Genomic DNA, 17849 nt, shown 5'->3' on the forward strand with positions numbered 1-17849 from the left:
TTGCTTATTCAGCACTGGGACACATCTCCTGTCAGGATGCCCCATCCATTAAACATATTAGTAATTGTGTCTTTAAGAAGGAAATCAAAAGCGAGGTAAAGTGAAGAGCAGAGAAAAAAATACCTTTGTAGTCAAGCCTTGAGATGTTCAAGACAATCAAGTGAAAATATTACAAACCTTTCTGAGTGTATTCTTGCGGGTTAGAGGCAAGGAACCTGCCCTATAAATAGAGGGTCTGACCCAGGGAGGGAGATTGTAGTGTTCTGCTCTATTGTTAATTTCCTTTCACACCCAGTGTGGAATCTGTCTCCATCAGCTGCTAAGTGGTCTTTAACTTCTTCTGAACTTGATTTTCTCATCCAGAAAATGGTGATCACAGGGTTATTGTATGGCCAGAGTGAAATGAGGCAGGTGAGTGTTCACGTGTTGGGAACTGGTTATTGTGCTCATGATTTTAGTAACGATGATGGGAAGGTGCTGGTGATGACAGTAATGGCAAATGTAACAAATAATAAAGTCACAGTTTCACCTCTCCACTAAGGTTTTGATAGTTTATAAATCCTCTAATCTTTTCATCTTTCAGCAACAAGCTTTACCACCTTTATGTAACCCAATGCACTTTCCAATGTCATTAACTATATGAAGTGAAAGTACCATAATAACTGTGTGTGTGTGTGTGTGTGTCTGTGCTTGTGTATGGTGTCCAGTTTGGGCCACATTAATCATAATTAGCTGTAAGATAATATAGTGTAATGATAAGGGCATAAACTTTAACATTTGGTGTATTTAAGTTTTGAATTCCAACTCCAGTTCTGCCTTCTATTGGGAATATGATGTTGTAGATACTATTTAACCTCTTCAAGCCTCAATTTATCATTTCAAAAATAGCAATAGAACATGCTTCTAGAATTATTTAGCTTTAATGGAATTAATATATGCTAAGTTCTCACAGAGTGCCTGGAACATGATTTATACACAATCAGTCACAGTTGTTACTTATCACATTACTGGTGTTATGATTGTTCCTTAGACTGTGACAGTCCTTCACTGCAAAGTCACTCGATCAAAGGTGAATATAACTTCCTCACTTATTTTAGAACCTTTTAAAAGCATTCAAGAATGTTTTGGTATTCTTTGAGATCAAGCAATAATCTCAATATGAGTTTTTATTAGCTGTAGACCATCATTTTCTCTTCAGTGATATTACTGACACTTACATTTCTTCAGGAAAACCTTTAGAATTATATTTTTTGGACAACATGATAACCAGGAGATCTCTAGAAATTTTTGATAATTTAATCATAGGTGTGAGATATATACATATATACACAAATATATACAAATACATATGTACACTAATGTATGGTATATACTTTTATATACACATGCTTACATATGTTCATGAATATATATGAAATGTGTAAGTATATATTATGTGTGTATGTGTATTTGCTTATGATAGCCTTCTAAACAGTCTTCAAAACAGATTTTTATTTTCTTTTAATGAAATATATGATTGTTTTAAACATAATTGTTAAATATTTTACTATGTGAAACACTAAGGAAGACTGTTACAATAAATTGCAAACTGGAAGACAACATTTGTCCAAAATATGTATCATTCAAAGCTGGAAAATGAAACAGCATTTTTTTATGCAAACGATGGAAGAGAGGTTATGTGAGTACATATATAGACTAATGCTTCAAGAAGATAATGGTCACACCTGGGCAATTTCAAGATGGGAAGCAAAATTTTTCACTTAGACCTCATTTTAGTTAAAGGAGAACTGATAAACATAATTCAAATGATTCCACACTAGCTATCCCCTCATAAAATGAGATTATAGTACAGAATTACTTCTAGAATTTGAAATGTGACTCAACCATGATGATTAACAAACAGTGCTTGAAGGCTGTTGAAATAGTTGAAATAAATAAAAGTAGATTCTTACCTCATGGAGAATTAAGAAGTAAAATCTGTCCTTTCAGTGTTTTACCTTCTGTCTCATTTTTCATATTAAATATATTTTCCCTTCCTAAGCAACATATTTTCAGTGATGAGGAAAAGTACAAACAAATAAAGTAAAAGATGATTTAAACAGTTTGCAAGACATAAACCTTGAAAAATATAAATATGTTTATCGATTATTAAAAAGGCAGGGACTTTAAAGAATAGAAAATGGAGGCATTAAAAAAAATAATTGATTTGACTATGTGAAAATTAGGAACATCTGTCTGGAATAACATAAATGTCTATGAAGTGCCAAACATTGGAAATTATTGTGATAAATAAAATATAAATACCCCCAATTTATTTAAAAAGTATAAATTAGTAGGTAAAACTACCAGCTCATTAGGGGGAAAAAAAAGAATAGACTCAAACTAAATCAACTGTTCTGTTATTAAACATTTGAGAAACATTCAAGCCCATTCAACTCACTATTAAGACAAGTAAATACAGAAATCAGAGGGTTCTTCTAGACATATCACTTATAGGATTTTTGTTTGTTTGCTTGCTTGTGTCTGCTGGTAACACAACCAGTGCTAACACGGTATGAATCCCACACCGTTTGTGGGAACAGACAATGGTTTAACTTTTCTGGAAGACAAATAAGACTTCAAAAGTCTACATCAAAAGCCTTAAAATGCTCGATTCTTGACTTGTGTTACTGTGTGAGTGGGTTTCTGAAGGAAAAAGACATAAAGTATTGAGATATTACAGCATTTAAAAAATGAAACCCAACCAAATGTGAGCAATTATACAATGGCAAAGTAGAAGGTATTCATAATGAATAATCTGTTTTTATTATCATGTCTTAGAAAAAGTGTTTAAGACTATAACAATAAAGAAAATGCAAGGATATAAAATTTTATATGGTATAATCATGAGTTAAAAAATAATTTGTCTATATAGGTACATACACAATGATTACATATATACATAAGTTGTAATTATGTATATATGATTTATATATAAAGAAATAGACTGCACTTTTTGTGTGGTGGTTTCACAGTTGATTTTTTGCCTATTATATTACTGTAATTCATATTTTGTAAAATAGACATAAATTATTTTTATAATCAGAAAAAAGTGAAAACATCTTCTCAGACTAGTCACTCTGAAATTGTATTTCGAAGAAACTTTAACTATTAAGACATGGTGGGATTTCTTTGAGGATACTGACTTAGGATTCTAGGGTTAGAAACAATAATATAAAAAGGATTTCTGTTTTCAAGGATTTCAGAATCCTACAAAACTCATAATCAATACAGTATTCATAGCATGGTGTGAGAGACCTGCTGAGTTAGGAAGGAAGGAAGGAAGGAAGGAAGGAAGGAAGGAAGGAAGGAAAAGAATGTTATGCCAGCAATAAGCAAGCATGGCTGTCAGAATTCAGAGAGAACTTCAGAATAGATTCCTGCAGCATTTAGCTGGACTTTAAAAGCATAAGTGAGATTTCCCCTGAAAGACAAAACTTCAAGGAGGAGGAGAATTCCAGAATAGGAAAATAGCTTGATATAAAGAATGGAAGCAAGTAATGTGCCTATGGTGGGTGAGTTATGATAACCTGATATGACAGGAGTATGAAGTAAACAGTGGGGTAAAATAATTAGCCAGAAAAGACCATGTTGAAGTTCACTGTGATGGATCTGGAGCATAAACTGTTTTCTGCAAGAAATGGGGAGCCATTGAATACCATGGTTTTATGGGGGCTTCACAATAAGCACTTGGGCAGAGTGTGTCTGGTGGATTACAAGTGGAACATTAGAGGCTGTCTCAGCAGTCCAGGAACCAAACCAAGAACATGACACTGCAAATATAAAGGTAGATGACAGATTTGAGAAACATTTGTGAAGGAGAATTAAATGCTTTTTTGGACCATTTGAATGCAGTTGCCTGAGACCCACTTTACCCAGAACCTAGAGTCAGAATCTGGGGGGATGGTGACTAAGAATGTGCATTTTAATAAACTCCCAAGGGATGTTAAGTGCGTGCCAAGTTTTAGGGATCGTGGGTGTATCACTTAACTTGAACCAAAGGCTCAAGGATTCTGAGACCCTGCAATTCAAAGGATATGAATGCTTGAGACCCCAAGACCTCAGAGTCTGAGAGAGATGCTCTTACCTATAGAATATTCATGGTGTGGCTCACATGGAATCGAGGGCTGAATTTGAGGTCCGATGCCTCCTAAGGTTCAAAAATGGTAGGAAATATTTTTTTGACCTTGTGCATTCAGGATATTGCTGAATCCAACTGAACCAAAGTGGAATACAATCATTCGTTAAGTCAAAAATTTCCAAAGCTCCTTTCCTGAAAGCACTCAGAGAACATTACCCTTCTAGTCATCTGTCTGTTCATTCATCCATCATATGAGCACTTACTACATACGTCCATCGTACTGATGGTAAAGGGCATGAGGATTAACAACAGAGCTCCTGTCTTCAAAGAATTCACAGTCTACTGGGTGTAGAGGAGCTTGTAGATACATAAATTTTAAAGATTTATTTATTTATTTGAGAGAGAGAGAGAGAGAGAGAAAGTGGGGGAGGAGGGGCAGCGAGAGGGAGAGAAACAGACTCCCTGCTGAACATGGAGCCCAACGCAGGCTAGATCCCATGAGCCTGAGATCATGACTTGAACTGAAATCAAAAGTTGGACATTTGGGGCAACTGGGTGGCTCAGTGGGTTAAAGCCTCTGCCTTCGGCTCAGGTCATGATCTCAGGGTCCTGGGATCAAGCCCCACATCGGGCTCCCTGCTCGGCAGGGAGCCTGCTTCCTCCTCTCTCTCTCTCTCTCTCTCTCTCTCTCTGCCTGCCTCTCTGCCTACTTGTGATCTCTGTCAAGTAAATAAATAAATTAATCCTAAAAAAAAAAAATAAAGTTGGACATTTAACTGAATGAGCCACCCCGGTGTACCAGGAGCTTATATTTTTGTGTCCACACTGTAATAGATGCTAAGTTATTACCTGCATTCCTCCCAACAAACTTGAGGTCTTACTATTTTCATTTCCCAGATACAAAAAATAAGGTCTCAGGAAGGTTCAGTGACTTGTCCCACATCTCACAACAAATAAGTGGTAAAACCATGTCATGTTATCCATTTCATCTGTCTTAAACTGTCTCTTAAGAAAATAGGAAATCAAACACCCACAAAAATAGAACTGTTATTATTTGAAAAAGAGGCAGAGTATATAAGCGGAGATTGGGATCAGTTACACTTGTCACTGTGTAGCACAGTAGTTAAAATCAACTTCTGTCCTTGGATATGACCTGTGATTTGGTCTTGATTAAAGGACATCACTATAAAACTGAAGAGTTCGTTGTTGTCCTCATTTTGAAGGCAGAGAAAATGAGCAATCCACAGTAACTCAAAGCTCTATTTTATCTTTAAAGCCAAGCAACTGTAGGGCTTATTAACTTACAATTTTCAAATCTTTTTGATTAGTGAATTTTACATAATTGCTCATGTAGGCAAGAACTAATATGTAAAAACAAGTAGCTTATATGGCTTGAAATACCGACATATGACGTTTCTCATATGCCTAGTAGCTGATCAGAGATTATAAATGAAGAAGGATTTTTAAATCTAGGAAAAGAAGGTGGGGTTAATGTATTCCCATGATATTGCATTCAAAAGCCGCTCTGAAATCAAGATGTCACTCTCATTTATCAATATGTTCACATTTTAAAGTGGAATTTAGGCATGCAAAATAAAATCTACAGTTCCAGTACATGCCTCAGGTGTTAACTTGTCTAATAATTCTTTCATAAAGCATAGGTTCTGAGTCAACATTTTTGATGAATGAGAGAGGAGTACAAGAGAATAATTTAAAAATCACCCAATCACTAAATCAGAATTAAAGATGGGAAAAAAATATATAGGCAAAAAACTATCAGAAAAGCTCCAGGTATACCAAAGATGCTACTGTTTCAAATAATATAATTAAAATATAATGTGAAAAATATTTAATTCCCATAATATCTCAGGCAAGAAAACAAAATAACTAAATTGGGCAATACCGCCAAAGTGAGATTGAAAACCTTGGGATCAAATCCAGGCCCATGAAATTGAAAAGTGTCCACTGTTTTGGTATTGCATACTTATATTATATTTTGTATTGCATATTTAGATTCTCTATTTTTTTGATATGGCACATATATTACATCTTTTTTTAGGAATTGCACACTTTTTTTTTGGTATTGTACACTTATTTTACCTATTTTTTTTGGTATTGCATACTTTGTTTGTTTTTTTGGTATTGCATGCTTGTATTTTCTGTTCAAATGGCTTCACTTTGGCTTTCATAAAAGAAAGGAAAAAAAATCAATTACTGTAGAATCATCTTCCTGACCTTGAATTTACACTTTTCAAAGGTGAATGAATGGTGCTTATGAGTAATTATAATGCCATGTAGATTGACTGTATTATGATGTTAGGTCACCTCTGTATGCTTTCAAAATGTCAACTATTTTATAATAGATACATGGAGCAAAACTTATTCATTCAAAGAAAAAGACAGGGGGTTACCTGGATGGCTCAGTCTGTTAAGGGTCCAGTTCTTGATTTTGACTCAGGTCCTGATCTTAAGGTCTTGGGATCAATCTCCATCTCAGATTTCATGCTCAATGGGGAGTCTGCTTGTCCCTCTCCCTCTACTCCTCACTTCAATCATGCTCATTCTCAATCTTTCTCTCAAATAAATAAGTAAATAAATAATCTTAAAAAAAATAAAAAGACAGAAAAAGACATTTATCTGGCAAATGAAAATAATAAGACCTTAAGTTTGTTGGGGGGAATGCAGGTAATAACTTAGCATCTATTACAAAGTGGACACAATATTTTTCTGTGTAAGAATCAAATAGCATGGATTTGATCACTTGTTATTTGATAAGTAATAAAGCAACTTTATTAGGGAACTTGCTAACAAGTGAAGGTAATTAGAACCCTTTCATCTCTATGTTATGTCACTTTCAGAAGGTTTATTGAGAACCTATGTTGTGTCTATATTATGTAAAGCCAAATACTTCTTCCCAAAATATATTTGGAGAGGAAGAAAACAAATATAATTCACTAGAATTATTTTTTTAAGGTTCTCAAAACAACTTTTATATTGAAGTCAAATCCCTACAATAACACATCATAGACAAGCAAGTGACTGCTTCAAGGCTATTAAAACAAGGGGTTGACCTTATATTAAATCTCTTACACCAGATTTACACCAGATAATCCACTTTGTTTAATTCCAACATTCTTTTTATTCCTTCTAATGATGAAATTGTAAAATGTGTAGTTGACATAATCAAATAATTCCTCTAAACTAATTGTCAGAGCTGATTTCAAATCTAATGGTCCAAACTTGATATGAAAAATATGTGAGTATGTATAAATCAAAGCTCTTGGCTTGCCTTTAGCCCTTTTTATAGCATCAATATTAATATTATCTTTCTTAGTCTTCTGTTAGACAGTTCCAAAATATACATAATTCAAGGGTTAATTGGCCATTTACATAGCCGACTAGCAAACTTTTTCTGTATGGGGGCAGACAGTAAATATTTTAGGCTTTATGGGATGTGTGATTTCTGTCCCAGCTATGTAATTCTACAACATGAAAGCAGTCATAGACAATAGGTCCACAAATAGCCATGTCTGTGTGATGCTTAAACTTTGTATACACTGACATTTGAATTTCATACAGTTTTCATGTATCACAAAATAGTCTCTTTTTTTTCCCCAACTACTTAAAAATGTAAAACAAAAATTGTTGCTCGTGGGCTATACAAAAACAGGCAGTAGGTTGTATTTGGGAAGTGGGTTGTATTTTGCCAACTCCTGTCCTTACGTATGTTTTGTTACTAAAGTATCAATCTCTTTGCCCACTACATGGGAGAAGAAAAACAGTTTCAATGTTAGTTTCACTAACACTCTGGATGACCTCATGACACCCAAGGTTGAGGACTATGCAGATAAATGCAGGGAACTCACTCTCTCTCATAATTCCTGAAGAATTAGCTTTCCTTTCTCTAATCTCACCAGCCAGCTTTCATGCCTTCTCTTCCTTGTTGCCCCACTAATCCTACGAATGCTCTCCTGGAGAAATTTTTTACAGGGTAAAGAGAAAATTCAAGGAAATTTGGTGACTCTGGAAATGATTTCTCATAATGTGGGTTATAGGGCGGAGAAATTGGCACAGAGAGAGCAGCATGGAATTGATCCTGCCCTCACAACAGGACCATCTGAAATTAGCACTGGGGTCCGGCCTATTGTTTAAAAAATTAAATTTTATTCACAAGAGCTAAATTTTTTTTTAAAGATTTTATTTATTTATTTGATCTCTATCTAGAGATCACAGGTAGGCAGAGAGAGAGAGGAGGAAGCAGGCTCCCTGCTGAGCAGAGAGCCCCATGTGGGGCGCGATCCCAGGACCCTGGGACCATGACCTGAGCTGAAGGCAGAGGCTTTAACCCACTGAGCCACACAGGTACCCCCACAAGAGCTAAATTTAGTTCTGAGGCCAACAAGGCACTTGCTCAACATTGCTTTGTCCCCTAAGTCTTTGGTAAATTATTATTATTTTTTTACATACTAACTCATGAGGCACAAAAATCAAATGGATAGAGATATGACTGCTTGTATCAATTTTATTCTGGTATCATTTTAGTGTTGAAATGCTAGTGTTAAAGTGCTTATTTTAGGATATTTTTTTGTCTCTTTATGGTTTACTTATTTTGGCAATTAAATATTTTAAAAAATTGTATGGAGATACATTACTGAACAGTATTATCATTCTTTTGTTCTTTGGATAAAATATACTCGGTATCAGGAAGTACTTAGTTTATTTCCTAGAGAAAGTAATGATTGAAGTACATTAAACTCTCCTTGACATTTATGTTATTCTTCATGTATTAAAGAATTAGTAATTAAGATCATTAGCAGTGTCTCAGGCTTTACAGTTTCCCAGTCCATTTGTGAAATTTATTTAGTTCACTGCCTTCTATAACCATGTGAAGTAAGACATAGGTAGCAATACCCATCACGTATACAGAGTATATATAATGCACATAAAATATATATGAAGTATATACATATATATATATATACTATGTGTATATGAATTATGTACCAATATATATACAATGTATAGAGGAAGTGCATATGAGTTCAAAGACATACATGACTTTTCAATGTCATGTAATAATGAAGATCCCAGCCAAGTCCTTGAACTTTTTCTATTGTACCATGTTACTTCCATCTAAAGAGTGAAAGATAAGTTACAATTAGCATTTGGAAAGAATGTGGTCTCTTTTGGTGATTTTTTAAAATATATTTTTTGAACTTTAGAATAGTTTTAAATTTACAGAAAGGTTGCAAAGAATGCACAACCTGTATACCTTGTATACCCCACACCAAGATTCCCCTTTTGTTAATATCTTACATTGCTGTGGTGTATTTGTCACAACCAGTGAGTCAATATTGAAACAGTATTTTTAAAGCCCATTCGTTATTTAGATTTTCTTAGTTTTTCATCTACTAGTCAGTTTCAGGATCCCTTCCGGGATACCACATTAGTCCATTTCAGTTATCATGTCTCATTTACTTCACTAGATGGTGATAGTTCCTCAGCCTTTCCTTATTTTGGATGATCTTGGCAGTTTTGAGGATTTCTGGACTGGTGTTTTGTAGAATATTCCTCAGTTTGGGTTTGTCTGGTGTTTTTCTCATGGTTAGTTTGAGATTATGGGTTTGCGGGAGGAGGAACACAGAGACAGTGTGCCTTTCTCATCATATATTATTCAGGATCCTTAGGATCGACATCACTTATCACCGTCGATCACTTGGTGTGGTGTATGTAGTGTTTGTTTGGCTATCCACTGTTAAGTCACTCTCCTCCCCCTACTCCCTTTCCATACTGTATGTACTCTCTGGAAAGAAGTCACTGTGTGTAGCCTGTGTGTAAAGAATGGGGTTTTATGTTTTACCTCCTTGAGGAAGAGCTTCACTTGATTTTATCAACATCAACTTTTAGCTAAGAATATTACCTCTGCTGAATCATGTTAATATGAAAATCTTGTAACTGTATTCATATCAGTTGAGCAGTTGTCTTACAATTATCTCCCAATGCATCCTTATTGTAAATCAAATTCCAAAATTCTTTTAACTCCAGGGTGAGGTGAAATGGAATTTTATAGCTAAATTTTAAAAAGCTTTGAAAAATTTGGTGATAAAACAAAACAAAACAAAAACACTGCAAAGTCATGAAATATTTTATGGATAGTGCTCTTAACATGCTTCATATAATTGCTTAATACCCTATTTGTTATATACAAACTAATAAATTGAAGCACATCCTACTGTCAGAGTGAAATGTAATTTTTAGACTTGTTTTAGGGAGAGAGAATCTGCCATGTAAATGGCCATAGTGGATAATGTTGGAGATTAATTCTGGGAATTAAAAAGAGCATGCACCCTCCAGAAAGAAATATTGAAAACCACAGGCTATATAAAAGTAAACACGGGAAGTAGATTTGTCTTCCCCAAAATGAATCACATTCAAAATATATTTATCTCATCTTAATATAGTAATAACTTTCTTGGGTATCTCAAATGAGAAAAGAATGTTCCATAACAGTTTAATGTGAGATGATGCTATAGTACTCTTCAACAGATTTATTAAAATATTGAAATTTTAAAAATCTTGAATTGGCTATTTTCTAATAACGTGTATTTAAATTATCTTGGAATATCTAGCTGTTATTCATGTATTAACTAATGTTTTCTCACAGAATTTGTATTGACCACCAAAAGAAAATAGTTTAATATTATAGCATTTTGTAAAAAGGGGTTGATTTTCTTCTATTAATATTTTAAACCATTATATCAATCAAGTGGACATTTAACTACTTTAAAATAAAAATGTAAAGAATATGGAAATCATACTTTATAACTTTTTATTCTTAAACTTTTATTTTTTAGATTTTCTTAAAGAATGGATTATTCTTAAATTGATACACTTATATAGTGCAAACTTCTAATTGAAAGAAAATATACACTTACAGTAATGCAGTTATACATATCTGAAATGTAATGACTACTATGAAATATATTGGAGATATTGTTGTTAGAGCAATCTAGGAGAAGTAGTATTTTGCAATGACATGTATTCTCACTCTTAAATATTAAAGAAAATTAAGTAACAAATGATTTTAGGTTTGTGTGGAAAAGTAAATACAATGCAAATATCAAAGTGATGCTGTAAATATCTGAAAGAAGCCTGGAGGTTTTACAGTTTTGTTGGAATGTGTAAACTCCAGAGAGATTTTATTAAGAAGAAAATGATCTGGTGAGCTTTCTAAGAGTTAACAAGATCTGTTCAATGATGGTGGCTTCTATTCATTCATAAAACTTATCGAGAGCTTAATGACTCTGTTCTGCATGTTGGGGCTGCTGATGGATAAAATTTGGGGCCTTCCCTCTGGGAATTCTATGTCACAAATCCATTTTAAGAGTTTATAGTTACTTAATAAATTTTGCTTATATTTCCACCAAAATAGACTTACTGTATTTTTATTGCATGGATTATCAAGTTATAAAATACTAGAAATCCTTTGAAAAATTTCTGAGCCACTTTGGCAATGTTTTGTTGGGACAAAAGCCTATCAGTTGGAAGAATTTAACAAATATCTAGAATACCATTTAAAAAGCAAACACCCGTGGCCATAAAACAAAGCTCATTTTGTTTTGTTTTGTTTTTCAAGGAACTTCACATCAAGTTAGACACATACAAGATATTAATCTAAGAGTGCCATCTTCTGGACTCCCCAAGTCCAAGCCACTGATCTGGGTTTATTTGATGCACACTATTTATTCTCTCAAAAAGCCATAAATATATTTGCATTTCTTGAGAAGCATCTGGAAATGGTAGTAACTATGACAATAATTATTATTATAATTTCTAGATGATGATCAGGAGATGTAGTAGAAAGAATATTCACTTTGGAATTGGACAGATCTGAGTTGGATAGAGGTCTCTATTATAAGCTGTGACCTTGATCTATTTTCTGCTTTCAGACTTGTACTGAATAGATAAATCTAAGCTTTCAAGGTGGCTAGGAGGACTTAATATACACAGAGCTTTTCGCTCATGTGTGACAGAAAGCAGGTATGGAAATCTCCTAGGTATTTGTCAGTATTATAATAATAATGGTTGGGCAGTGGTTCAGTGTCTTGAAAAATGACTTCATTATCCAATTTAATCCTTACACCAACTTCTAAAATTGAGATATTACCAATCCAGTTATTCAGATAAAGAAACCACAAAGTGCAGTGACTGGGAGAAATCTGACACATCCAGGCTTTGAATTCTTGTCTTCTAGCTCTAGATCCTGCCCACTCCATAATGGATTAGGAATCATGAGAATTTCAATCTTGCCTTGCTCGTGCCAGAAACTTATCTGCCTGGCTTTAGGCAACATATGTAATTTCTTGAAGTTTTAGCTTCTTTATCTGTATATTGAGGGTGTTGTACTTATTTATCTTCTCAATCCTTTCCACTTCTACATATACACTGAAAGTCAGTATAGAGTAGTTGTTAAAAACACAGCATTAGAGATGAATTCTTGGGATCCAAACCCAACTTTGCCCTTTGCTGGCTCTGTAAGCTGAAACAAGTTGTTAAATCTCTCTAAATCTCATTTTACTCATCATTATGGGTTAATAAATAGTACTTATTTCAGAACATCATCATTGTGAGGAATGAATGAATTAAACTATGCAAATATATTAGAATGGGATCTGGTATAGAGTAAATGTTACATAAGTATTTGCTCTGATTTTTTTTTTTTTTAATTTTAAAAGATTTTATTTATTTGCCAGAAAGAGAGACAGCGAGAGAAGGACTACAAGCAGATGGAGTGGGAGAGGGAGAAGCAGGCTTCCTGCTGAGCAGGGAGCCTGATGCAGGGCTGGATCCCAAGACCCTGGGATCACGACCAAAGCTGAAGGCAGACGCTTAATGACTGAGCCACCAGGCGCCCCTTTGCTCTGATTTTTATACTAAAATTGTAACATCTTATTCAGTGACTCTGAGCTATTTTAATCCTTAACGTCAAAGAGTAGATTTGCTTAGACAATTAAGGAGAAGCTTCCTCAGGCTGGGTTTGTGGCCCAATCACATTGCTGTCCTTGTGTGAAAAACTCAACTCAGTCATTCTAGTCTAAAGAATGGTTATTAGGGGACATGACCACATATACCTGGGATCAGCATTTATCTGCCCAGAGATATATGTATGTGTGTCAACGTATTATCAGTTCTGAATCATCTTCTGGTACATAATTGACCTGAAGAATCTGTTTCTCTAACGTGCTAGAACTTATTGGGCTCTGGGTTAGTATGATGGCCAAGAAGTCCAACTTGGACATTTGCTGAAGCATCAAAAAATATAGAAAAATTTCTTTGCAAAAAATTATTTAAACATTTAAATTCTAAACATTAGATGTATGCTAAGTCATTTTGGTAGAAAAACTATGAAATGTCTAAGTTCCATATGTTTTCTATAAACAAATGAAAGTATTGAACAAAAATGGTCTTTAAATTTTTCAAACATATCACATTCATCTTAGCTATCACTGAAAAGCAGTTCTGAAAACTAAACTTAGACACATTGGGACCTATAAGACAATGGAGTCCACATAAAAGCAGTAGGTAAATACTAGGCAAATTGCTTAAAAAAAAAGAAAGGGTCATTTCCATATTGTGAGCTCCTAAAACATATTGGAAAAATATTCTTGCCCAAATAATTGTTTGATTATGTCACAAAGTTGACTTAAGCATTAGATTTATTTATAGTTCCCACACGTTAATTTTGCTTTGTAAGAATTACAAAGACATAGAAACAGCTGACATTTTTGAAATGACTACTAGCGCAGTGCAAAAAAAAAAAAAAAAAAAGAGATTGCTTTCATACCGTTTTTTGCTTCTGTATTCACTCTTTCTTTTTTGCTAGGTGGCATGCATGCAGTGGTTTCATGGAGACCATACAATGCTTGAGATGATTGAGAAAAAGCGTTGCTTGTGCAAGGAAATAAAAGCTAGACAGAAAACGGAAAAGGGGCTTTGCAAACAGGATAGCATGCCTATCCTGCCCAGCTGGAAGAAGAACGCTGGGGCAAAGAAGTACAGCCCTCCACCCTATTCTAAGCAGCAAACGGTGTTCTGGGATACTGCCATATGACTGTGCACAGGATGGCGGGAGCTCCACATCATTTTACATGAAGAGGGAGGTCGACTCAGTCATGCGATAAGTAGCTGTTACATATCTTCTCTGTCGGAATGGAATGCCAGTGCTTCCCTGGAAAGCCCAGGGGAAGCTGTGCCTACTCATGGCATATTCTTGGTATAATGTATATTAATTGTATCCTTGCAATTAAGACACTTATTTATCCCGGATTATTTTGAATCCAAAAGATATTAAGATGTAAATATTTTACTAGTTTATGGGTGACTCCTGAAATAATACACATTATACGTATATAAATTACAGAAATATCAAGAGTTTTACTATATGATATAATTTCGGTATTAACTGGTTTGTTATCTCTTTTATATGTAATCCCTTGATGCCTTTATTATTAATTTTTGCATTTAAGATGTTATTTTTTTTTCTGTCCACATTTGGCTTCTGTATGAGAACTCACAGCTATAAATCATGTTCAATCACATAATATATGATCTGGTGCTAGTAATGTAGAAGTCAAGTATCATATTCGTTAAGAACATCTATTGCTTTCTAAATTTTTAAGGGTTTGATGGGAAATGGATGCAAATGTGATGCATAACTTGGATGTCCACGTTACATCAACACAAATATTTTTGCTACATTGGCTTTATAAGAATTTCTCTTCAATATTGTCTTGTTTATACCAAGCAATGGTTAGTCAGGCTCCAGAGAAAGTTGTTAGGATATATTTGGATATCTCAGCAGAAAACATTTCCTTCAGAAATGACTTTCAGGACACCTGTCTTTGCATCATGGATCTAATTGGAGGAGACCAGGGTTCACTGTGACAATGGAAGTAACAAGGAATCGAAAGTTTAAATAGCATGACTGCTTTCAAGAAAGTGGGACCAGTGGCTTTATTGCCACTGCCATCACTATTTTTAAGTAACTTTTCACATGTATGTTTGTTTCCCCTAGAAAATGAGAAATAAACATTCTGACAGATACGTTTACATATTTTAGTACACTAAGCAAAATTTAGGTCCATTAATAAATTAACATTTCTTAAGTTTTTCAAACTAGTTATCACCACATTTTTGGGTCGTAATCTTCTGTGCATGACCATCACATCCATTCTTACTGATTCTGACACCATGACCAAAGAATTATGACCACTTGTTTATTTTATTTTGTTTCAAGGAAGAAACAGGAAATGCAGGGGATAGGGGATGGATGGGGTGGCTTCGATTTTACGTGGTGGTAAAGTTTAAGTTAAACAAATTCTTATATATCTTTTAAGAATAACTTGCTAGTTGCATATAAATATTGCCACAGATGGATAAAAAGGAAACTATCTCATATATTTTGTATATTTAAATTACTATTTATGCTTCCTAAAATTGACAGTATGTGATTCTTCTTTAACAATCGATTTAGTATTATATTTCTGAGAGAAAAAGTATGTGTTCGAAGTTATTGTCATAGTGGTTTTCCTTGTAAAGGTTTTGACAGCAATAGTATAGTGCTGCTCAATAAAACCAAATATAAAGGAGTGAGGGGATTTTTGTAATCTATATTGCTAAAAACCTAGTGATACTTTATCAGTAATATTTCCTTTCAAGCCTTTGAAATGTTATAAAATAATTTTTTAATCTTTTATAATCAATGTATATTTTGATGTCCAATTAGAATTCTGAAAGATTAAGGAAAAAGGGTAAGTGGGAGCATGTGTATCTGTTGTTTTTGCGTGAATGAGGACTCAGCAGGAGAACTGTATACATAAAACACTTACTGAGGTTTTAGGCTTTGCTTGTATAACTGAGGAGGTTTAAAAAAAAAAAAGAAGCAGAAGAAGAAGCAGGATCACAAATACAGGAAATCATGTAGAGATCTTAAGTCGCTTAAATAAATCCTACTGCCATGTTTCACCAGTTAGAGATTATGTTTCAAACCCAACAATCAATGGAGTACCAATCTAAGAGTGATGAAAATGTTTTACGATTAAATCAGAATGGAAATAAAATGTGCTCAGGACCCAGGATGTTAGTTAGCCTGATTTAACTTCTTATGATCACATACACTGGATCCAGTAGATTGGGTGTAAGACATCAATTCTCAGCATCTTTATGATGATCTGGGTATGTATATGTATGTGCAGGCTCAGTATGGTAATGATTGGATAATTCTTTTGAAATTTATATGTAGGTAACATATCCAAGTGTGTTTTTCAGACACCAATCTTTTCCCGTATCTCTCTGAATGAGGCAGAAGATATTTTTTAATGCTGGCCACTTGTCAAGAAGGAAACAGGTACTGAAATGATTTGTGTTGGTTTCAGTCATTCCCATTTGTTCTGCCAAACTCATGTTCCTGCCAGGTTTCATGCACTCTTTTTTCAAGCAAGTTATTTTCTGAGAAGGCAGCTTGTTTGAAACTCTGACTTTAGGCAACCGTTTCTGTTTAATTTCTTCAAATTTTCCTTTCAATGGGAAGTCATTGAAAGATCTGGGAAAGCAGCTTCAGTGATGTTTGACTCAATAACGTTTATTGGGTGCCTAACCCACTGTCCGTTTCAGCTTCGCCAGCGTGACGAGAACCATTCTATTATTCGTTTTCTTTTTGTGTCATGTTTCTTTATATGGAGAGGAGGTCATTAGGATAGGAAGATAAATCAGCTTATTCTCTGGTGGCAGTCAATCAGGACACGTCAGATGATAAAACATTCTGTTGACAGCCAGAACACTCTGGAAAGATAAAGCTCATAGTTTTTATAGCAGTACCAAAGAACAAATGGTATTGTGGCATGGTTATCAGGTGGGAAGAGCCCATACGTATGAGAAACGGTCTTTTCCTGACAGCTTTTACAGAAACAGAATTTTATCGGCTGTCAACAAGACGCTTTTCTATGGGGAAAACTTCTTAGCACATAAGAGACAAATTTCTTTGGAATCAATGGGTAGGAGGTCCTGCATTTCTGTTCAGTGCCAGAAGCCAACATCTTCTGAGCTGTTATGGTAGGTCATTTGAACACTGATGTCCCTTTCCCCGTATTCATCCCATGGGAACAAGTTTGGAGTGAGTGATCGATTTGTGTAAGTGAAGATTAATGACACCCATACAAAATATTTGGGAAAGTGAAGCAAAACAAAACATTAAGAGGTTCACACTTGTTGTTTTGAAGAATATACACATTCCACTATCCAGAAATTGTCTGGGTACAATGAGATACAACTTCCCTAAGTGACACTGGGACTTCAGAAATGGGGGTTCCAAATCGTCTTCTTGAATGCTTCTAGAGACTAGAGAAACATTTTTCTTACTACACTCTAGCTTAGGCCTTGTTCTCACATATAATTTGATTTGACTCTTTGAGCAAGTTTAAGAATCAAGTCAATAAAACTAGACAACCCTTTCAGGTTAGTGTTTTAGCTAACTAAATAAGACATCAAAACAATGCACATCAACAATGCAATTTTAATCACTTATATGTTAAGGTGAGTCACTTCCCCAAAATAGAAAAGAGCTTGTAAGCTAATTATGCTACCTATGAAATTAAAAAAAAAAATTCTGTGATTTAAGCAGTAGGTAATCTGAGATGAGAGACAGTTTACCCTTTCAAAGAAATAGAAGTAC

The 17849-nt window shown here is 34.5% G+C and overlaps 1 protein-coding gene across 3 annotated transcripts in view; it reads left to right on the plus strand.

Moving 5' to 3' along the window:
* The window catches only part of NYAP2 (neuronal tyrosine-phosphorylated phosphoinositide-3-kinase adaptor 2), a 309354-nt gene that overhangs the window by 237871 nt on the left and 53634 nt on the right, over positions 1 to 17849 (plus strand). For 2 of the 3 annotated variants that reach the window (XM_032857361.1, XM_032857365.1), the window contains one exon: positions 14004 to 16067. The exons of the other annotated variant lie outside the window; for it this stretch is intronic. In XM_032857361.1, the coding sequence (XP_032713252.1) occupies positions 14004 to 14231 (228 nt within the window). In that variant the 3' untranslated portion in view covers positions 14232 to 16067. Of the gene's footprint in view, positions 1 to 14003; positions 16068 to 17849 lie in introns of those variants that run through there. 3 annotated transcript variants of the gene reach the window in all.

The sequence above is a fragment of the Lontra canadensis genome, unplaced genomic scaffold (assembly GCF_010015895.1).
Source record: "Lontra canadensis isolate GAN:19392208 unplaced genomic scaffold, GSC_riverotter_1.0 scaffold13, whole genome shotgun sequence".
Taxonomy (NCBI): domain Eukaryota; kingdom Metazoa; phylum Chordata; class Mammalia; order Carnivora; family Mustelidae; genus Lontra; species Lontra canadensis.